This window comes from Drosophila albomicans, chromosome 3, assembly GCF_009650485.2.
Source record: "Drosophila albomicans strain 15112-1751.03 chromosome 3, ASM965048v2, whole genome shotgun sequence".
NCBI lineage: Eukaryota > Metazoa > Arthropoda > Insecta > Diptera > Drosophilidae > Drosophila > Drosophila albomicans.
In genome coordinates, this window is record NC_047629.2 from 39,094,961 (window position 1) to 39,118,068 (window position 23,108).

A 23,108-nucleotide genomic window follows, 5' to 3' on the forward strand; every position below is an offset into this window, starting at 1 on the left:
ACTATATATTTAGCAGATGCATATATAGCTGCATGTGTTATTTTTGTTTTCATTTTATCTTTTTTGTATATGTATATATAAATATGTACGCCTGGATTTTCACTTTACAATCTTACATCTTAACCGATAACTGTGCCAAATGATGTGGCGCAAGTTGTTTATTTGTTTGTGTGCTTGGTTTTCAGCTTTTTCATTTTGTTTTGTTTGTATTTTAAATATGCTCGCAAAATTCTACAATAAACGCTGTATAATTATATTTTTATATATATAATGTTTATATGTATCAATATATACTATAATGCAATGCGTATATTCAAAATGTGAAATTAAAAAATTGTATTTAAAAATATTTAATTCATTTTATAGTATAATGCACGCTTTTAAATATATTATATATTTTCGCAGTGTATGTGTGGGTTTCATTTTTTCTTGTGTTTTTGTTTTTCGTTTTATTGGCCCTATAGTTAATAGAATCCTTGTCATTGACATATAGATTTATTAATTTGTATTATAATGCATGCATCTCATCGAATCATTGTTATATAATATGTTGTGTATAAATTACTAATAATATAAATTAAGCACTCGAAAAACTGCAGCTGCTACAAATGCGCGGGCTGCCTTCTCTCTTCATATATGTAAATATAGTACATGGATTGAATTTTTTTTGGGGGGAGGGGACGATTTCTACAAATTACTTGCTCGCTTTGTTTTTTTTTTGTGTTTGCTTTGAAAACCGCATTCATAATTCACATATTTAAATTTATCACTTATTCTCTAATAATTTGTTATTTTTTAGTTTCCTTTTTTATACAAACATGTTTTTGTTGCTTTGATTTCTTCGATAATAGTTATAATACTCTAGTTATAGCAAAAATAATAAATTAATGAGTAGTAAGTAAGCAAAGCGAGAAAGCCAACACAAGAAAAAAGGTTTCAAGACTCCAGGATAAGCAGCAAGCGTACTAATGTTACAAAATATAAATATATATATATATATAGTTTAATTGTGGCTGGAAGTATAATAACTTTAAATTACATATACATTCATGCCAAATTAGTTACTGTTGCAGTTATATAGTTTATAGGTAGCGACAATTAAGAGCTCGAACGAGCCCCATTATACGGGGCTATGTGTTGGTCTGGAAAAAGGCGCATTGTTCTATCTTCCGGATCGAGGAAGTGATAGCATAAAACTCTACGGCATATACATAAATATATACTAAAGGTCCTTGCAATGTTTCTAACAAGGTTTTCTTAATGTGTGTTAGTGTGTGTTTTGGTTTTGCTCTTGTTTTCTTTCAGCTAATTGCAAGTGTGTCTAGTTAATTTGATTTGAATAGAGCTTAGTATTTAGTCAAAGTGGTGCAACAATCTGAAAATGTGTGTGTTGCACATTATGCACATTGAAAACCTTAAAAAATTTGTGTGCTAAGTTTTGTTGTTGTTGTTGATTTTGTTCCAATTTGCCTTAATCATCAATTCTCGTAAGCTTAAACGATAATTAACACGCTTTTCATTTTGTTTACATCTGTTAACACTATACACTATAAAGACGATACTTAAAATATTGCGACCATCATGTTTTGTTTGCTTGTTTCATTTAGTTTCTTATATATCTCCTTCATCAGGTTGTCATCATTTTGTTTTTGCTTATTTTGATTCCTTGTCAGTAAGAGGATTTTGTTTGTTTCTTAGCTGCAGTTTCCAGGCTTCGCTTAACGCAGCTGATTTCTGTCGAAACAAGAACATGGATATCAGCATATTTTGTATGAGAATAGAAAGAGTTATGAACGCGAAATGGATGAGAAATGCAAACAAAACAAGAAAATTTAAAACATGTAAGACACAAAAGAGTACTAACTTTTTACATATAAACTGGACAAAGCGTTGCGCAACTTAAAGTTGCTAGTTACATAGCCTGGGGGTACATATTATTATTGTTGTTTTTGTTGCTTCTTGTTTTGGTTTATAATATGTGCTTATTTAATTGTTGTTCTTTTTTGTTGCTGTTGTTGTTGTAGTAGTAGTTGATGTTGATGTTTTTGTGGTTTGCAGTAGAAAAGCAAAATGTAAACGTTTGAACACAAAAATCACACACAAAGCATTTTCCTCTCAGTTGACACGCCAAGAGTATTTTGTCTTTGTTCAGTTGCTTGGGGATTGAATTCTACAATTGCTGTTAGCCTGCTTGCCTGCCAGTTACTGTCTCTCTCTCTCTTTTTAAGCACTCTTTAGTCCACTTATCTGGGCCGTTGTCTGGGGAGAGAGAAGTGGGTGTGATACAAATACAAAACACAAAAAACACAACAACACAAAGACAAAACAATAAACACGACACAAAACAAAAGTCACAAAGTCAAAAATACAGATGGAGCGAGAAAGATGAAAGCCAGATGATGTGACTGTTGTTCTTGATGACTGTTGTCGTTGTTCGTTTGTTTCATTTGTTTCTTTTTTCATCTCCTCTCCAAGAAAATGTGATGCTCACCTGAAGTATTGCTCGTGCAGCGATTGACGTTGAAATTCGGCGGCCTGTAAATACTGTATATATGTAATTAATCAATTAGGATTGGTGAATTGGGATTTGGGAAACCTGTAGTTGATCTGCATAGGACATCCTCAGCAAAACATCCGAATGCGGCTCCCTAGGTATAAGCATATTTGGCCGTGGATATTGACCAACATTCGCTGCATTGTTTGGGTTGAACAAGTTACAGAAATAGAAATAGAACAAATGAATTTTGGATTAGTTTTATTTTGTTGGCAATGCGACGCAATGGTTATACAAACTCACGTGGCAGTTGGAAACCGGCCTCCGGTGGTTGCGGCTGTGGATGCAAAGGCAAATGTAAATGAGTATGAGAGTGTGCATGATATTCTCTCGTCAATCGTATCTGAAAATTATTGAATATCGTAGATAGTTTCAAAAGAGCCAGTGGTGCCTTGACTTTCGAGGATTATGGAGCCACAGCCTGCGACAGCTGAGCGACATTTGGTTAAGTGGATAAATGCGGAAAATTTGATGTTGAGTAGTGGAGATAAGATGCGTGTTAGAAATGGCAACAAAAACGAACGAGCGAACGAGCACCGACTTGTTTTGAAATGGCATTTGGCTTTGATGGAGGCGATGGTTAGTTTGCACCTCCAGCTATTATTAATTAGATGCAGGATGCAGTGTGGTTAGGCACACGTACTTTTTGGACATGGACACATGATTGAGACTCTATTCGATTTGTTGTTAATTTGAACTGACAAATAGACAAATGAGTTTTTTTTGTGCAAAAATGTTTCGATTTGTTGGTTTGTTTGTTTCCAAATACGATTGATTTTGTGAATATGAGTTTTGGAGTCTTTTGAGTTTTGGTGTACTATGAGTAGAAGAAGTTGTCATGCTGTCATGTGATACGCACCATATGCTCGCCCGGATCCATGCCCACATGATGTGGCGGCGGTATGCCCAAACGCTCGCGTTCCATTTGTGAAATCGCCGGATTTGCATACAGCGGGAATTGCGAGGGATGTATGCCGCTGTAAAATAGAGCAGAATACAAAATTAGGACTATTTCGAGATTACTTTGTCGACTTTTGCTTACCGTCTGTAGTATTCCATCCAGTGCGGATCCAGTCGCGATTGACTCGCTGCGGCCGCTTGTGCGTTCTTGATCTCCTCCAATTCTCTGCAATTAGTTGAATGACAATATATAAATAAAAGTTGTCAAACTAGAAGCATGGAAAATGATGCATTTTGTCGAGGAGTTGGTTACGGGCAAGGCAAATAAGAAGCGAATGTGGTTAAGAAACTAAAATGTGCGCAAATTATAAGGCAAATACAGTTTGGTTGTTAGTTAGGCTTAGGAGATGAGAAATGTTTGTTTGTGGTTTTTGTGCTGAGATGAGGATTTTGGCAGGCTTGTACTAGGTACTGTACCTCTCTCTGCTATACATGGGGCTCATTGGATGATGATAAGGCACCATCTGCTCAACAGGACTGAAATCGAAATGGAAATTATTACAAATACAGTACGCGACATAATCACAACTTTATGTTAACTACTAAACAACAAAAATTGACTACAAATCGAAAGTAATATTATCGTAAAATAACTTGGAAAGAAGTTCTATGCACTCACCTGAAGGCGACATGTGGACGCGCGTATTCCGACAGCTGACGCAAGGCGGGCGTATCCGCATATGGTGGCTTCAATTCCGCTTTGAGCTTGGCTTGTTGCGCTGCTTGTTGTGCGGCTGCGGCCTGCTGTTGTTGTTGCTGCTGCTGCTGTTGTTGCTGCTGCTAAGAAAAAGTGAAATATTGTTGATAAGGTTTATTCAAGTTAAGCTTATTATTGTTGTATCTCACCTGACGTCGCTCACGCTCCTTTTCAGCCAGTTTGCGATCGCGTTCCTCGCGTTTGCGCGCCAGCTTGGAGTCCGTCACCGGCTTGAAGATCAAATCCGTACGCGTGCACGAGTTGTAGTCGCCACGATCAATATGACGCACAAAGCTGCAAGCAAAACAAAAAATGTTTAGATAGTTCCTTAAGTTATAGGGACACTTTTGACATACATGGCCGACTGCGAGCGATGGCATTCAGTGTCGTCGGGCTTGGCCTCGGGACTGGGACCTCGCGGTATATTGTGTGTGGGGCTGGGTATCTCTGGCTCCGGATCCGGCTCAATGTCAATGGGCACTATAAGAAAAGAGTTATATTAAAGGATACTCCTAAGAGTTTATCGAGTTCTCTACACTTACATGGCTCGGTTGGATGATGTGGACCGCCCAGACCCGCCGAGTTGGCAGAATGCGCATGAGCACGTAGCGCATCCATGTGCGAGGTTGGCTTGAGGCCATGCGGCTGTCCATCCTGCGGCGCAAACGGCGACGGATGTGGTGGCGGCGGATAACCCGGCATATGCGCACCTGGATATGCACCAGGCGGTAGTCCAGTAGGCGTGCCAGGACCTCCCAGACCAACACCCACGCCACCGGGGCCTTGTGGTGTCTTTGGCGTGGGCGGCTTGTTCTGTGGCGGACCTCCTGGCTGCTGTGCTTGCGACTGCTGCTGCTGTTGTTGCTGCGGCTGCTGTGGCGGCTTGTGCTGCTGTTGTTGCTGTGCCGCTGCTGCTGCGGCCGCTGCCACTGCTGCTGAATGCTGCTTCTCCGCAGCCACAGCTGCTGCGGCGGCGGCATTCTGCTCATCCTGACGCGCTTGGGGCGGCGGACCGGGCAGACCAGCATGATGGGCAGCCATGACGGCAGCCGGATCAAGGGGACCGGCTGGCGGTGGCGGTTTCATGTAGGTGGGGAAGCTGGGTCCGTAGGGCGCATAGCCGTAGGGCGAGTTGAATGGATTATGATGGTGTGGCGAGTAGAAGACCGAGGGGTGCAGCAACGGATGCGGATACGGCGACTGTCCAGGATGCACACCAATCTGGGGTATGCCACCGCCCGGCGCAATAAGTGGCAATGGCAGCGGCATCTGTGGATGCCGTATAACTGGCGGTGATGCGCCGGGACGCAGATGCGGCGGCGGCGAGGTACCCAGACCACGTTGACCCGGTTGCGGTGCGTACATCTTGCTCAGCGGACTGGCCATCAGACCGGAGGCGCTTGACACCGGCGGAGGAGTCATGTGCGGCGACTGCTGACGTAGTAGCGCATGGCGATCTCGCTCGGCCACGGCTGCCGCTGCAGCGGAGAGCGCTGACGATGAGGGATGATGACTCAGCGGGGACTGCGGCACCGGATGCAGCGGACTCTGACGACTCAGGCTGCCCACACTCGATGCTGGCGAGGCAGCACGATGCGCTGCTGCAGCGGCCGCAGCAGCTGCAGCGGCGGAGGAGGAGTTGTTCGGTGTGCTGCTGTTGCTGCCACCGGGTCCACCAGGACCTCCGGGAGCGGAACCGCTTGTGAGTTGAACGCTGGGACTGGCGCGACTGAAAGCGGACGATGGCACCGTGCTGGGTGTGGTGGTCAGCGCCATGCTCGTTGAGATGGCCGCCGAGTGAGGCGTTGTGGGTGCCGACGAAGCATGCGGATGTGACAGATGACTGGGCGGCGTGCGGCGACTCAGCGCCGACTCCGGCAAGCCACTCAAACCGCCCGGACCCGCAAGTAAAGCAATGGGACCACCGCCATGACTCAGACCGGCTATTGAATGCGAGAGCAGATGGTGACCGGGATGCGCAAGAGCTGCGTGCGCCGGATGACCTGGCGGCAGGTGCGGCAAATGCGGATGTATGGCCATGGGATGACCGATGAGGCCAGCCGGATGCGCGAGACCGGGCAGCGGCGATGTGCGATGTGCATGCGGTGACTGATGCGGCAATGGTCCTGGTCCCGGTCCGGGTCCTTGGCCTGGCCCCGAGTTCACAGCGCTGGCCATCGATGGCGCCGTCGATGTGTGCGATGAAGGCGGTTCCCGAGACGTGGGCGGCGGCTCGTGCAGACTGCGTGGAGGCAGCTGCTGTTGCTGAGCCGGCGATGGCGTGCGCACTGTGCCCGCTGGTCCAGGACCGCCGGGTCCCGGACCCACTTGTGATGGTTGGGCATGCGCGGGCGCCAAGGGATGTGCATGACTGTGCGGTGGCGGCGGTCCTGGGGCTTGCAGCGACATTGGCATCGGTGCATGCGGATGCATCGCGGGCGGCAGATCGGGATGTGGACGATGCAGCGACTGTAGCGTTTGCAGATGCGGATGCTGATGTGGATGCATATGCGGGTGCATGGGATGCGAGGGTGCCATCGTCGAGAGCGTGGGTGCGCCCAGCGACGAGAGCGTGCCCGGTAGCGAGGAGGCAATCGAGGACATCTGCGAGTGCGGCACACCAATTGGACCGCCTGGGGGCAGACCATGCTGCAGGCTGGGCGGTCCCTGGCCCGGCACCGAGCTACCTCCCACCGGTTGATGAAGCGATGTCGGTGGCTGCGGTTGGGGCGCGGGACCAGCGCCGGATGTATTGGGCGGCGGTGGTCCGTGACCGTGCGGGGAGATGAGATTTTGTGGATGCATGCCGGGTGGCAGGCCGCCGCCAGCGGGCGAAGGCATATGCGGCGACGGATGTGGCGACTGGAATTGCTGTGGCTGCGTTTGCACTTGCGACTGTGACGTCGGTGGCTGCGAGTTGCTGTTGCTATTGCTGCCCTGGCTATCCTGGCCAGGTGTCGAGCGTGCCGATGCATCAATAGGACTCTCTGGCGGCGGACCATACGGCGAAGACTTGATCAAATTCTCGCCGCCGGCAGCGGAAACGGGTGGCATGGGATACTTCAAATCCTGCGGCTGTGGCGGCCCATATTTGGCAGCCAACGGATCACCGTACTTGAGCATAAGGCCGGCTGGCTCAAAGGGTCGTCCCAGTGGCGGTGTTTGGACATCGTGCTGATAGTGCGGCTTGGGCATGGCAATCGTTGGTGGCGGCGTCGCTCCTGGTGGCTGTTGCTGCGGATCCAGAGGGCCTGGCGGTCCAGGCTGGCCGGCGGGCGCATATTTGTGGCCCGGCCCAGGACCGCTGCCGTCCAAGGGCGAGCCAATGTTGTGCGGCAAGTGGCCAAAGCCCGGCTTGACGTCGGGTATCTTGAGCGCCTCCTGGTAGCCAGGTTTGGGTGGCGCCAATTCCACCGGATACTTGCCTTGCTGCTCGATCATGTACTTCATATCGTACTTGCCTACAGCGGCCGCTGCAGCAGCTGCTGCCTGCATCTCTTGGCTGTACTTCAGGGCGTCCAGCGGAGGCGGCACCGGATACTTGAGTTCCTGTGGCGCAAATTTGCCACTGGCCTCGAACTTGACGGCGGCCTCGTTGTACTTCAGCTCCATATCGCCAGGATACTTCTGGGGCGGCACTGGCGGTCCTGCGCTGCCCGGATCACTGTGCAGCTGCGGCGGCGGCTGTGGCGGCGCCGAACCCGGCGGCCCGTACTTTAATTGCCCCTCAATGAGGTAGCCAGGCGGCGCCTGTGGTGGCGGACCATGCTGCAAGTGCTGCAGATGCAGCGGCTCAGCGCCGAGGGCATCGGCGGAACTGTGATGCAGTCCAACCAGCTGGGAATTGGGCAGCGGCGGTGCTGAGCTGGTGGGCGGCATGCCGCTGGTGTTGATCTTGTGATCCTCGTTTTTGATTTCAATTTTCACCTTGAGATCTTGGGGCTCGTTGCTGTTTTGATTGCATGTGGCGTCCATGGAGTCCTCCATTGGTTCCTTCTTGATGTAGACGGGCTCCTGCAGTGGTCCCGCTGCTGCCGAGACGGGCGGCACAATGGGCAACTGTTGTTGCTGTTGTTGTTGCTGCTGCTGTTGTTGTTGCAGTTGCTGCTGCTGTTGTTGCTGCTGCTGCAACTGTTGCTGCTGTTGTTGTTGAGGTGACGCCTCCTGCTTTATGCTGGCAAGCTTCTTGAGCAGCTCGGGATCACGCGCGGCATCGCTCTCGCAAATGTCCATCTTCTCGATGGACTCCTTGCGATCACGATCCACAGACGCATTTAACGCCTCAACGGTGGCAATTGTGGGCACCTTCATGGCAATGGGCGCCACAGCGGCGACCACTGGTGGCGCCTCCAAGGAACTGGACTCCTTCATCAGCCCATCAACGTGTGTGGGCTTCAAGCTAAGCGGTTGAATGCTGGTCGGTGCCTGAATATTCGTCTCCTCGTCCATGTTCTTGATGGTGTCTTTGCTGTCGTCGGCGCAGGATGTTTCCATTTTGATTGGTTTCTCGTTCAACTCTGACTTAGCATCCAACTCGCCCGGCAACGTCACAGCGCTCTCCTCCTTGCAGTTGAGCTCTTTGCCATCCTTGCTGGACTGCTGCTCCGCTGTGCGTCCGTCCGTGTCCGTTGTATTCGATTCGCCATCGTCGAGCACCGAATCCGGACGTGAATCGGAGTTCATGCTCTCGACCGGACTGTCGGGACGCTTGCGTTGCTTTATGGTGTCCTTGATGGCGTTGTCGTCGTTGCTGTTGTTCGTCTGCTCGCTGCTACTGTTCGTCTCCGTCTCGGTGCGCTTCTTCTTGTTCGGCGTATCCTGTTTGCCGCCCTTGCGCTTATTGCTGGATCCCTCCGCCACGCTCTTGGTCGGCGTCTTGGGACTATCGACCGAGGCGGCAGCTGCCGCAGCGTCTGGCGTCTCAGAGCCCCGCTTGGGCCGTTTGCCGTTGGCTACCGAACTGCTGTTGGCATTGCCAGCGCCACCCGAGGATTGATCCTTGCCGCCGCTGCCAGTGTTGCCAGAGGCATTAACCGAAGCGGCAGCTGCAGCAGCAGCGGAGGCACCTCCTCCACCGCCAACGCCACCACCACCGGATGCATTGCTGGCGCTGCTGCTGTTGTTGTTGTTATTGTTATTCTGTTGTTTATTACGCGTCCTCATCCTAGAGGGTGATTCATCCCTTTTGTTGGTCAGACTCGAATCACTGTCACACTCGCTGGCGTCGTCCTCGGTGAGAGAACTGTTCTCCTCCTTGGAGACAGCGGGCGATGAGCGACTCGCAGCCGTGTCTGCAGCCGACGCCGCCGCCGTCGCCGTCGTCGCAGCTTGTGGTTCCGGGGTGTCCTCCTTTTTGGGAGGTGTGCTATTATTGGCGCGCGTGACACGATTGCGACGCAATGCGCTCTGTCTGCGTCGCCGATGGGGGCGATTGTTGTTGGCGCCGGGCGTCTTCTTCCACAGATAGTAGAATTCGACCAGCTCCGGTGTGTCCTTGTGCGGCAACAGGTCCTTGTGGATCCTGAAGAAATTTTTGCCAAACTGGCGAAGACCCTTGATGAACTTTTTCGTTTCGTCCTCGGTCCACTTCTTGTCAATGCCCTTCGAAACGGGGCACTTTACGAGCGCTTGTAGAGCTTTGCCTGGATCGTAGCCAGAATCGTGTAGCTATAAAAATGTAATGTAATAATAGGATTACCATCGAGTTAAATGTTATAATTGAGGGTGGTGGTTACTCACCACGTCGAGTGCGTTAATTGTTGTGTCGTCGCGACTGGCAGCCAAACAACCGTCTTCTAAACCGCCATCACACATTCCTTGAAATGCAGCCATGGAGCGTGCGGCACGCAGAAACATTAACAAGTCGCCATCGGCCACAACGCCTGGACTCCATCTTGTTTCCTCTAGTTCACGTTCATCGGTTTCCTTGTCAACGGGGAAGCTTGAGATTGGATTATAATCGGGCAGTTTTGCCTTCAGTCACAGGACAAGACAAGACAGAAGAAGTTGCGGTATTAGTTGATAAAAAAAAAACTCAAACACGCCAAACATCATCGCATCAAATCTTTCTTTTTTCACTTTTCTTTGGATTAGTTTAGTTCACACACTCACACACACGCACACAGAACAAGACACAAAACAGTGACAACACACAGCAAGCCATATAACGTAGATTATGTATACGCCGAGTGTGTTTTGTGCAGTTTGTCTGGTGTCACAACGATATACAACAAGATACACACAACTTAACAACTAATGCATGAAATGTATGAACAATGTATTTAATGTAAGGTGTGCGTGTATGTGTTTGGGAGCAAAGGAGAAGTTCAGGAGTTCAGGAATTTGAGTATTCAGGATAAAGAGTCAATTTGCGGAGGACTTTCGGTCATGTAAACAATTTGACCGCAAAGCCCTGCAAATTGCCAACAGGAATTCGTTTCGGGGGTTGGGTTCAGGAATCGGGAAAATTACTTCAAAAGGTTGCAAATGATACGCTACTCGTTAGTTACACAAACGATGATAAGCCAATTGTTGTATTATTTACAAAACGGTTGGTTATTATTCGATTAACAAACTACAAATCAACGATTGAAAACACAGTTGTCCACATTGAGAGAAGTTGATCAATAGAAATAATAGTTAAACTTGTTTGCGTAAAGTATTCAATTATCGCAACTGACAATTAATTGTAATTTAATTAAAGTTATTACAGCAACAAAATGCAGCAGGAAGCTGCATTGAAGAGGTATTAAATTATTCACTACTCTTGTCAATGACACATTCAGTAATTAATTATTTATGATATTTGCACAAAAGTATTTAATTCAATTACTCCTCTCATTGACAACTAGGGAAAACATTTAGAGCTTTGTTTTAACTCAATTAAAAAGGAAAAGAAGGAAGAGGAAGGGAGGACTCTAGGAGAGGTGGACTACAATTAGAATTTGCAACATTACGATTACAATACAAAAAGAAAAACGTTGGTTACTTTTTTCATTTGCATTTTTTTTATTTTGTTACCGTGAGCTGAATTTCTGAATTGTGAGAGTTATGTACGTACATAGACATCGTTTACCTGGTGGCCGGGACCCACTCGTATTTCTCCTTGAGTGGAGGCCGCCATCACCCTTTAAAAACACGCTTCCGGTCCAGTGTTAAGCCTTTTTATGCCCGCTATGATATGAAAATTCAACTGCAAAAAATACCAAGAAAAAAGACAAAGGAACTCATGAGTGATTGCAGCAAAAGGTCGAAGGACAAAAGAGAAACAATAAGGCGATCAAACATGACAGGTAAAAAGCGTAAATATTTAACATTTAAATAAATAAATAAGAATGAAAATATGTCATAGGTAGGAGGAAGTTTAAATACTCTCGCCAAGCATCATTTAAATGTATTAAATGTAATATAAGTTGTAATTGCTTTCAAAGAGAGCAATCGAAGGATAAAGTTGAAACGCACTTAAATCTATAAAATCATAAAAAAATAGTAAATGCATTCGAGCCGCACTTAAATATGTGTCAGCTCTATCAATAAGAAATATCCCTACCAAATTTCACCGAGATATATTCCCAACTCAGCGACTAATTTGCATAAAAACATGCGGACAGACAGACAAACGGAGGGACGGACGCACGCAGTATATTTACTCGGTGAGCGTATGAATAAAAGGTCATGGATAATGTGCCAGTCTGTGAAATAGGGGAGGAATAAAAGATGAGGCTATGAAGTTACTACCCGGACACTTAATCGTAAACACACTCGTACATATGCTATAATGCGTTCGTCAGGCAGGCGAGCAGACCGAAGAGGGGAAGAGAATGAAGTACAGATTCAGCTTGTGCTTTTTCTTCGACTGCCTCTCAAGTGTGCGTGCAGCTGTAAACAGATTTTCCGCTCAAGTAACTCGGCGAATAACTGTAACGAGCAGCAGCAGCAGCGCTGCGAGACAAACATGCAGCAGGGGAATTATCATTAAATTTGCTTACGAATCAATATCACATCGCCAATACAATGACAACCACACAAACACAGTTACACACGCACTCACTCTCACTCACACACAGTCAATGAAATCGAATGCCGGCGGTTGCGGTTGTGTGGCAACGACACACAAATTATGGCAATTAAAATCAATTAATTAAATGCAGCAGCAGCGATGCCGACGCAAATAAAAAGCATTACGGCTCGACTCGGCTTTGCTCAGGCGCAAAAAAAATACATACATATACAGCACAGAACGCAAAAAAAAGGAAAAGGAAAAAGGGAAATATTGTCGACAGATTTACACTCAATAAGGCACGACACGCCGCCTAAATGACTGACGGCGACGACGACAAGGCGTCGGGGGTCTCGTCGCACGAACGGACTCCTGGACTGTGGCCACGACTGCACGGAGTGCTGCCTGAGCTGCACAGTGGTTGATAAGCAATTTAAATTGCATTTTGAAGTGCAAACAATTTGTTATAATGATATGAAGAATACAACTCTAATTCTTTATTAGTATTAAATACTACATTTCTATAACTATCTATAACTCAAATACTACCTCATATCTCATCATAGAAGTATTTTTAAATGTAATATTTGTGTTCGAATACTAAATATAATCTTTAATTTTAAATCATCTGATAGTAAATACTTTTTCTCTAAGAAAACCGTATATGCTTTATATTTCATACTTTGTATTTTCTTTAACATATTTTACCAAATTGGACTGTATTATTTTTCTTTTTACTACTCCTGTTTTCCATTTATTCTAACAAAGTTTTCTAATTATCATCACTAAGGAATGAAATAAAGAAATTTATTTAAAATACATTAATTTTAAATGTCATTTATATTTATATTTCACTATTCGCTAATTTAGTAAGATAACGTTGCAAAAAATGTTTACACACTAAGTATATTCACATCACATATATTTTTTACTGCATTTCTGCCTTTACTATTCAAGCTTGTAATGTTTCATCCTCCTGCTCATTTTAACAACTTTGCAGTGGTTGTAAAGTACAAGTGTGATTTAGTATGTAATTAACCAATTGAGTTTTCTCCACTGTGCAACACTCGACTGGCTGCGTTTGGGGGGCTCCAACACTTATCAGCGACATCAGCAGCAACACCGAGTTAGCCTGGCCTGGTTGGCGTTGGCCAACTGTCGGACTCTAGCTGTCTGCCTGCCTGGCTTGTTGGTTGTTTGGACTTGGGTAGACTCAACGGCTGTTTTGGCATGGCTTTGGCTTTGGCTTGCTCTTGCTTGGTTAGCAACTTTTTTACGAGGCAAAGCAAACCAAGGCAAGGCATGACAAGGCAAGGCGAGGAGGCAAAGGGAGCCAAGTCGTGAGTGGAAAAATTTCATATAAACAGAAGGTGAGCCACACTGCGACCTCTCGCTCTATCTATCGTGTTTTCTCTCTCTCACTTTCTGTTGCTTGCTGTTCGTTTGCAGGGCACACGCCGAATGGCCCAAGTGGCTGCTGGCGCTTTGGGGAAAATTGTGTAATAACTGCGAGCAATGTGCTAAGCTGTGTGTGCACAGTCCTACCTCCCCTCTCTCTCTCCTCCTCCTGCTGCTGCTTCTGCTCAACTACAACGACCCCTCGCGGTCTGGACGAGTGGTGCTACTGCTGTAGCTGCTGATGTTGCTGCTGCTTCTGCGGTGGCTGTTATAAAACAAATGTACTACAAAAAGCGCCGTTGTAACGCACAAAAGCCATAAAATCTAAAAAGGCAAAATGAAAGGCTCGAACATTTTTGCCACCACCAAAAAAGTGATGCCGTCGCCTTCGGGATACAGTCTCCCTTCCCTTTCCTTCCCCTTTTTCGCCCCTCTTCCTTCCTTCCCTTTTGCATTTACTGCGAGTGTGTGTTTGTATGTATTAATAGCCGTATCATAATGCCCTGCGCTGAGGTTGCGGCACAACAACAATGGGCAAACAGCATAGCAGAGCGGCGGCTGCAACAACACACACACACTCGCACACACATACAACATTTCACAGTAAAAGACCACAAATTATGGCAGCAGCAACAGCTCGATGATGGGGCGTTGGTTGCTGTTGCTGTTACAGTTGATGTTGTTGCTGCTGTTGTTGTTGTTGTTATTGCTCTGTACATCGCTGTGGGTACGTGACCAAACTGTGTTGGCCAGTTTCGAGTGCCCGAGCTCTGCACTCTGTGAGTCAGCACAGCCGCCAAATGTAGCTGGAGTCTATGGTCAGTGGTTGCTGGTTGGATCGGTTCGGGTCGGGTCTGGTTGGGTTTGGTCTCATCGTTGGTCTGAGGCCAAACAAAATTTAAGGCCAATAACGCTGTCAATTTCAAACGGCGCGTTCCCTCGATTAATGTCAACACGCGCTTTATCAACTTACAAAATACACGCACATAATCCCAAAGCAGATAGATATGTACGCTGTATATAGCGTGCGTGTGAAAGAGAAAAACGGAGAGTGAGAGAGAGAAGGAACGAGGAGGGGGAGCAAGAGTGTGGGGCCGGTGGTGCCGCAAATTGTTTTCTAAACAGCCCATAAACATAAAAAGAAACAAAACGAGAAATGTAAATGAAAATAAAACTTAGCAAAGCAGCACGACGACGACGACGGCGATGGCAAGAGGAAATCCAATAAACAATTTGTATCATGAGTAGCGGAAAATTGTGTGTACGCACGCGGCTAAACGACGACGACGACGGCGACGTCGACGCACACACGTTCCCTCGAGTGTGGTTGTGTGTATGTATCTTGTATCTGTAAATGTATCTGTATCTGTAGTTGTGGCTGTAGCTGTGTGAGCGTAATTTTGAAATGGAAAAGCTGTCGGTTGTCGTCGTCAGTCAGTCGATGTGTGCGTGTGTGTGTGTATGTATGTGTGTGGGGTTGGGTGGCTCGGCTCTGGCCTCTGTGTTTGTGCTTGTATTTAGCTTGTTTTTCTCTCTGCAATCATCGCTTGCCAATAAGCTGACTAATTGACTGACAAATAGCCTACAACAACAACAACAACAACAACAACAACTACAACAGCAGCAGCAAACGAGCGAACGTCAGCAGCAGCAGCAAACGAGAAATGCGGCGTTAATAAGAGCAGCAGACAACTTAAAATGCCTCGCTACCTAGCTTGCTCGGCGGTCGCTGATGAATGCGCCGCCACACAACTGTACAACATTAGGGTGGTTATTAACTGGATGTTAATAATCTACTGGGCACTCTGAGCCAGTCACCCAGCCAACTCATTGCATGGGTCATGAGACAGTCAGGTAGACGAATATTAAATGCGCTAACGGAATGCAAATGTGTAAACACTTTTGTTTGCCTCCATTTGGCCAAAAGGTCAACACCAAATGGGTCATTAATACTGTGCATTACAATTAAGCTGTTGCGACCCTCCAATCAATAAATGTGCGACCAAAGCTATTTAATTTGTGGTTTGCATTATGAAATTTAATTTATAATTCCATGATTTCGAAACATTTTCCACAAGAATTTATTTCGAAGTGGAATTTAATATTTTTGCGCAATCAAATGAAATATTTTGTATTCTTTTATTTATTTTTTAGAGTTAGTTGCACTTATTCAAAAATTACTGCGGACTATTCACGAGTAAAACCTAAATATCTAAAAAGCTTTGATGAACAAATTACGTTTTCCCCAATAATTTCTGTCAATCAAGTCATTTTGTCTTTCAAAAAATATCATTATAGTATTATACTATTTTTAGAATTGTGTTAAACCAAATACTGTTGATTTATTCTAAAATACATTAAATATTTCAAAGTGTGATTAACCAATGGTACATTGATTAACATTTAAAAAAAAAAATGTTGCTTAGTAATCAAATTCAACTTTTCCAACAATTTGTATTCATTGAAATGTTGCCCGTTCAGTTTTCTCTCACAATTTATGAATATTTTAATCCATTAATAATGAACCCCTTTAAGCTACAGCAAAATAAATTCCCAGCAAAACATTCTTAGATGAACTGAGAAAATGTTGTTGATAAATCGTTTCGTTGCTTTAATCTTTTCTCGTCGAAACATTGCTACAACAATTTATAGATATTTTAAAATAGCTCAAAGTATTTATCATTAATTTATTTTGACGTTTTGCTTGATTGAAATTAATTTCCCAATAAATTCCAAACATTTCTGGGAAGCTGTAGCTAAATCTTTAAGCGCATTATATGCATAATACTCTTTCCCTACTCCACTCAAATAGCTTCAAGTTAACTAGAGACAGTTAGATAGAGAGAGAGAGTTTTGTAGATAAAGAGCTCAATAGCTTGGAATGTCTGGGCAGTTTTCTGTGTGGTGTCAAGTGCGGAAACCCCATTAAATGTTTGTAGGCACCTGAAAGTGCCCCGAGGCCAGTCAACGGCACTCACACACACACATACATTAATACACTCGTATGTATGTATGTATATAGCATCTGGCACAGAGCGTATGTTTGTTGTGAAAGCCAAATTTTCACAACAAATCAAAACAGACGTCCGAAAAGTCAAAAAACGTATGAAACAAAGCAAAAACGGAGGACGAGTAGCTGGCTAAAAGTCGAAAGATAGACAGAGGAGGAGACGCAACGGCACGGGACGGAGGCAGTTAGACATCATTGGAGCACTCAACTTGCTGGCTGGCATATCGTGCGTTTAACCCCATGCTAACAAAAATAAATAACCCAACAAATTTCTCTTTTCTTTTGGGGGGCCACATGGAAATCACAGTGTGTGTGTGTGTGCGAGTGTGTGAGTAAGTGAGGGCAACTGAAAATTTTCGAGTGCAGGCAGCTTACAGTTGTTATGCCCATTACTCAACATCAACAAGAACATTATGCCACATTCCCTCCATTCATAGTAGTGCTGCTCTCCCTCCTCACTCTCCCCTCTCCGTCGCATCGTTAGCATCTCGCATCATCAATACTCCATCGCATACGGCTGCTGTTGCTGCTCTTCATTCAACCGAACGATTGAGCATCTATTCAGAGACTACTGCGGCGCTCCAAAAAGCCAAACCGAAACCAAACACACAACCAAATAAACGACCCACGACGACTCTACAACAACTTCGTCGCTTCGTCTCCACTCTTCATTCTCCACTCGCCGCTGCCCAGAGTGCTTAACCTGTGTTGTTGTGTGTGCATCACATTTGGGGCTGGTTCGTCTGCCCGATGTTCGCAAGCCGAAGCTCGCTTCGTTCGCTGTCGTTCGTCTCTCCACATTGCCATCGTCAGCGTCATCGTCATCGTCGTCATCGCCATCGTCGTTGTGTCGTTTATACGATTTGTTGGATTTGCTGCTCATGAAGTTGTTAAACAGATTGTCGGTGTAGATACCTTCATCATTCTCTGCATGTCTGTCTGTCTCTCTGTCTGTCCGTTTGTCTGTCCCAGCCACATTCATCGCAGAGCCAGTCAGCTAGTCATACAGCCAATTCTCTCCTCTCTCTCACTCTCTCGCTTTATCTTCTTCACAGTGTCTGTGTGTGCGATTTGGTTGTGTGCGTGTGCTTGTGCGATTAGTTTTATGTAATTTTATCGAGTATTTTAAGGATTTTGCGGCTTATCCGCGCTTCATTTGGAAATTGTTTCGTGTTACTTATGTCGCCCGTTTGCCCAAAACGGAAGGGGCGCTCATAACGTATCGAATGGATGGGAAGGGGAAGGCAATATACACACGAAGAATAAGGGCATGTAAAAGGAGACCGCTTGCCCTTTCTTAGCTCTCTTGTTCCCTATTGTAGTTGTTATTGTTGTTGTTGTTGGGTCTTTTCAAGTGTTTATGGGTCTGTCGTCATTGTTTGTTGTTGTTGTATGGCAACCGAGTGTCAGAGAATTTGTGTCTGGGCCTCTTTGGAAATATTGTAAATGAGCGTTTTGCATGTGAATTTGAAGTTGTTGTAGCTGTTGTTGGCATTATTACTGCCGCCTTTGTTGCTCTCTGTATTATAATAATCTTGTAATCGAATTACACACAATGCAAGAGATTTATGCGCTCGCATTGTTGTTTAAGCACAGAATAATGTTAAATGCATATTCGACGCTCATTGATTTTACACCGATTAACTTGCGCTTAATTATTTGGCTTTATTCGCATGTGAATTTTATAAGCGCTTTGAGTGTTAATTATCTTATCGCTAATGGAGTTGCATGCAGCTGGAATTATTTGATATACGATGTGTGTTGTTTGTCTGCTGTTGTTTTTCTATCACTTCCAGGTGATAAAACAAAAACAAACTATAAATGAAGTTTGCTTTGCTGACAACAGATTTATTAGATAACTATCTGCATATTGAATTTGAATCTTAATATCGAATATAATTTATGGCCCCTTTGCAATCACAAATTGCAAAGAGTCTATTAAGTTTGTCGCAGGCTGAAGAAAGCAGTTCCAACGAAGACTAATTTTAGTTCTATTGTAGTAAATTAATCTCGTAATTTATATAGTTTTTATTGTTTAAATAAAGAATAAATTACTGGTGAACAAAAGGGTCTTCAAAGTTTGTTGTAGACTGGATAATAGGAAGTATTTTCAAGCAACAATTTTAGCTTCAACTAGTTGATTTATTATTGCTAATTGATTTCTATTGCTTTGCTAAACAAAAATTCCCCCTCAAATCAAATAGAACCAGCTAATATTATGAATCAATTACCATGCTTATATAATTGGCCAACATACGCAGTATAAACATAGGGCTGTGAGTGTGTTTGTATCTTTGGAGCATTGAGTGTGGGCACAATTTGTAATCGCAGTCAATAAATCGACACTCGAGTCCAAGTGTCTCGCTTTTTTCAATCAGATAAGCGGCAATTATAAATTAAAAGCCCACCAAACAGATTAATAAAACGTAAAACTTTAACAGCGTATTATAAATAAGCCAAAATGACTAATAATAAAATATGAAAGCGCACGAAACACCGACATCAAAGGCCGTCCCAAATTTCCCCACAATTCAACATCAGTAGCGCCACAACCTCAACATCAACCTCAACCCCAACCACCTCCGACAACCTTCGCTCCATCGAATCGTCTCTCTCGCTTTATTATCAACAAGAACATCATCATCATTGGCACTCAAAAGGCCAACTAGACAACCACATCGCATCACATCACATCACTGAGGAGGCGTAGGCGTATACATGGGCGTGGGCGTGAACGCATTCCTCAACAGTTCTGTTCTGTTCGGTTTAGTTCTGTTCTTTTCACATTCAGTTCGTTTTTGTTTTTTGTATTTTTCAGTTTCCGTTCGCTTTTCAAGTTCGTTGTCAGGTTATGTTTTTCGTTGCTCTGTATTAAATGCATTATTAGCACGTTATTTATTAATTAAACACTTCAGCTTTTATTTCCCCCATAATTAGGAACACTCTGTTCACCTCTCCCATATTCTTTCTCACTCCACTCGCGACTTGTGCGGGTGGCGTTGAGAGATAAGCGCAAGTTGGTAATGGGGCTAGTGGTTTTTATGCCCTGTGCGATAAGCAGGGAAGGGCGAGGAGGAAGGCGCATTAAGAAATTTCCATGGAACTGAAACTTACAAATTTCAAACACTTGGCTTCACTATGTGGCGGATGTGATATAGATATATATATATATATATATAATATTATGTGGCAGCCAGCTTAATGTGTCTTCTGCCACATAATATGCATTCAACATGGATTATGACAGAATAAATAGTATAATAAGAGCATTATAATGACACACATTTTAAAGGAAAACTACACAATTTGACAGTACGACTTTAGATAAGATAATGCTGCTAATGCTTTTGTGCCAAGTTGACTAATAACTTTGCCGCTGGAATAATTGAAAAGTACTTCCTACACAATACTAGTTGCAATACCTTTTGTTATCAACAAGTTGAGTACATATCTTAAATAGAGCTGCTAAAACTTAAGTTTTTGCTTAATTTCCTTCGCATGTTATAAGCAGAAATACGAATTTTATAATACTCGTAAAAATCTATAAAAAGTCTAGATACGAAGGTACTTAAGTACAGGAAGTATTGCGGACACCTTATGGTGTATATATCGAAAAAGTGTTGACGGCGATAATTAAATATTCCTTATTGAAACCAATTATTTTATTTGATTTGCTTTTTACAGGAAGTATTTTCGATTTAATAGTCTTCACTACTCAGTGGAATTTATTTCTCACAGACAAAGTTAATACTATATTATTAATATTAATGGCTCGACAAAACACTTGAGAAACAAATGGAGATCTATAGAACGAGCGAATAAATAGATTAATATGCAATTTTGATTATTTCTTATTTTTATTTTGCATGTTATATGCGGTTTACATGAAGTTATCGAGCATTCAGCAATTAATCAGCGACAGCAAGCAAACTAATTGACAGCTTGTAGATGTTACGCTCTGACAGCTTTGCGACTTGAGCACTCGAATAACAAGCGAGAGCATGCAACAACTTTTAACAACTTTCAAGCTGCAGGTATAAATATGCATGTGTGTGTTTTTTTTTTTTGTGCTTTTAATGCACCGTTGCGAACTGGAATCAGCGTCAATGTGAACTTGAACTAGTGACTCAGTGAGTGACTGAGGAAAAAGAACAATATTTATTCTAGGGTTGCCAAAGTGCTCTTCTATAAACATTGACTCGTTGCCTCTTCAGCTGCTGATTCTGCTTGTGTTTATGATGAAATGAACCATTTCAAAATTACAATAAACTGAGTACGAGCGAGAGAGAAAGAGAGCGTAAAGAGTGTGAGTGTGTGTGCACTTGAAGCACTTTACCTAATTAGTTTATGATGCAGTCGTGAGTGAGCCTGGCAATTTGCTTGTCTATCACAGCGGGCAATCCCCCCAACACACACACATACAGAGACATGCTGCGTACGTGTGAGTGAGTTCAATAGTTTTGGCCCTGAACCGAAACAGCGGAGGAAGAAGGATGCGAATAGCAATGTGACCCTTCTCCCCCCTTATTATAAGAAGATGACACATGAGCCGGCGAGCAAGTATCGAATTTGTATGTGTGTGTGTTAAGCAAACAAATAATTAAATATGTGCCTAGTTGAACAGCTGTTCGTAGGGACAGCAGCAACAACAACACAACTCACCATGAATCCAATATAAATGTGTGTTGCCTCTCGCTCTAGCTCCCACTTGGGTCGGGTATCGTTGTCGTTGTCTTAGCCGGGTCCCGTTACTTGGTGATGTTGATGCTGAGGCGTTAACTGCGACGCAATTCCTTGCTGTTGTTGGAGTTGTTCTTGCTTAATGCACAGAAAGTGTGGGCGAAGGAGGGGGCGGATAGAGCAGGAGGGGGATGATTTGGGCAGCCGGAAATGTATATTTTGGTTAATTTGCACAAAGCACAGCTGGAAGAAATTACGTAGGTGAGAAGACTAAGAGAGATAGAGAGCCGAAATGTTGATTATGAGCAAGCACAAGAAGAAGCAGCAGTCGCAGCAGATTACAACAAAAAAGAGACGCGAAGAAACAAAATGCAAAAATATAAAAAAGGCGCGAGGTGCGATACACAAAATACAACAGCAACAACAACAATCTTTCTTTTCTTTTCGTTTTTGTTTTTTTTATCAGCTAACGTCAGCGAAAAAGCAACAAAGCAAAAGCAAAAGCAAAGCTGCAGCAGCGCAACAGCAACAGCAGCAGCAATAGCGAGCGCACGCGAGTGAGCGAGAGGGGGAGTGTTGACGGAGCTGGCGGGCGTTAAGGGCATTCACGATATTCAGGGGGTGGCCACCATCATCATCAACGTTGTTGTTGGTGGTGGGTGACGCTGCTCGATGTTGTTGTTGTCGTTGTTGCTGCTGCGCTTTGCTTGCGATTCCTTTTCAGCACAAAATTTGTTGAGCCTTTGCCGTCTTTTGTCGCCCGTTTTTGTATTGTTCTACCCCAAAAAAAAAGTTCATAATAGAAATGCTCCCCCACCACGCGCAACTCTAAGTCTCCATCGTCTGCCGTCTTTAGCTTCAGCTTTTTCACTTCGCCTCCGCTTTGTGTGCAAACACAGTTGCAGCGCCGACGCCGTCGTCAACTGCGACTGCGACGCTGCTTTCATACGTTTTTCACTAATAAATTTTAATGATTTCTACGCTGCGCATTACGAAGAAGACGTCGACGTCGACTGCGACTCGGACGCTTCAAATGAAATTAGTGACACACTTAAATAATAATTAATTTTTGCACACTTGTTGTAGTTGTAGTTGTTGTTGCTTACATTTGCGAGACAGAGAGAGACAATGAGAATTGTAAATTTTCTGTCGTCGTCGTTGTTGTTGGTTTGCTTGGTTTTTGTTGCTGCTGCGGCTGCTACTTCGTTGTCGTCGTTGTGTGTGCGCCGCGTAAAAGTTGTCAGTAGTAGTGGGCAACAATACGTTTTTTAATGCTCTTCTGTTTTGTCTTCTTCTTTTTTGCATACACTTTGCGCACACACACACACGCACACGCTCGCCATACACATGCACAAGCACTTACACACTCACATACACACAAACACTAACACCAACACTAACACTCACGCACTTCGCTTGCTTGCTTTGCGTTTTTTTATTGCTGCCTACCGAGGAGAAGAGTTTCAGAAATATTTTCGCAGTCTTCCCACAAAAAAGACACGATTTGTGCACACTTCCACACGCGTATTCCAATTGCAGGGCCTTTTTAATGTTTTACACGATTAATTCACTATATTTTATTACCACAAATGCGTGTTTTTTCTGTTCTTAATGGTACAACAAAATTTCTCCGCGTATAGCAGAAGCCACCATTTTGCGACTCTCGATGAACAACAATCCATGCAACTCTGTGCACGGTCAAAAGTCTGGCAGCACTGCGCATTCGATTGCCACCAATCGGCTATCGAAAATGCAGCGTAACGTAAAGACATACGTAATATCAGTTGCTTATTATTAAGAAATCGATAAG

At 44.4% G+C, this 23,108-nt stretch overlaps 1 protein-coding gene across 19 annotated transcripts; it reads right to left on the bottom strand.

Moving 5' to 3' along the window:
- Nucleotides 1–354: 354 nt before the first annotated feature.
- LOC117570988 (arginine-glutamic acid dipeptide repeats protein) lies at nt 355–22,980 on the bottom strand. 19 transcript variants are annotated; one of them, XR_004572404.2, is made up of 16 exons: nt 22,883–22,980; nt 21,281–21,541; nt 11,272–11,403; nt 9,951–10,184; nt 4,754–9,878; nt 4,568–4,691; nt 4,361–4,505; nt 4,134–4,294; nt 3,932–3,991; nt 3,597–3,680; nt 3,414–3,531; nt 2,798–2,897; nt 2,597–2,691; nt 2,492–2,544; nt 1,865–2,259; nt 355–1,734 (listed from the first exon to the last, which is right to left on the bottom strand). XR_004572404.2 is itself a non-coding variant. In XM_052004323.1 (15 exons), the coding sequence occupies exons 3-15, from the start codon at nt 11,332–11,334 to the stop codon at nt 1,719–1,721; spliced, it is 6,369 nt and encodes a 2,122-aa protein (XP_051860283.1). In that variant the 5' UTR covers nt 11,335–11,403; nt 21,281–21,541; nt 22,405–22,973; the 3' UTR covers nt 355–1,718. The 19 variants fall into 19 exon arrangements, 2 of the variants coding, with proteins under 2 accessions (XP_051860283.1, XP_051860282.1); XR_004572403.2 differs by having other exon boundaries at nt 22,748–22,973; XR_004572402.2 differs by having other exon boundaries at nt 22,710–22,973.
- Between the last annotated feature and the right edge of the window lie 128 nt (nt 22,981–23,108).

Excerpts from the sequence above, each read along its gene's own strand:
- LOC117570988 (XM_052004322.1), bottom strand. The coding sequence starts at position 11,334 with ATGGCGGCCTCCACTCAAGGAGAAATACGAGTGGGTCCCGGCCACCAG. Across the intron at positions 4,506-4,567 it reads CATCGCTCGCAGTCGGCCAT|CTTTGTGCGTCATATTGATC; the intron begins GTATGTCAAAAG and ends TTTTGCTTGCAG. Across the intron at positions 4,295-4,360 it reads AGGAGCGTGAGCGACGTCAG|CAGCAGCAACAACAGCAGCA; the intron begins GTGAGATACAAC and ends ACTTTTTCTTAG.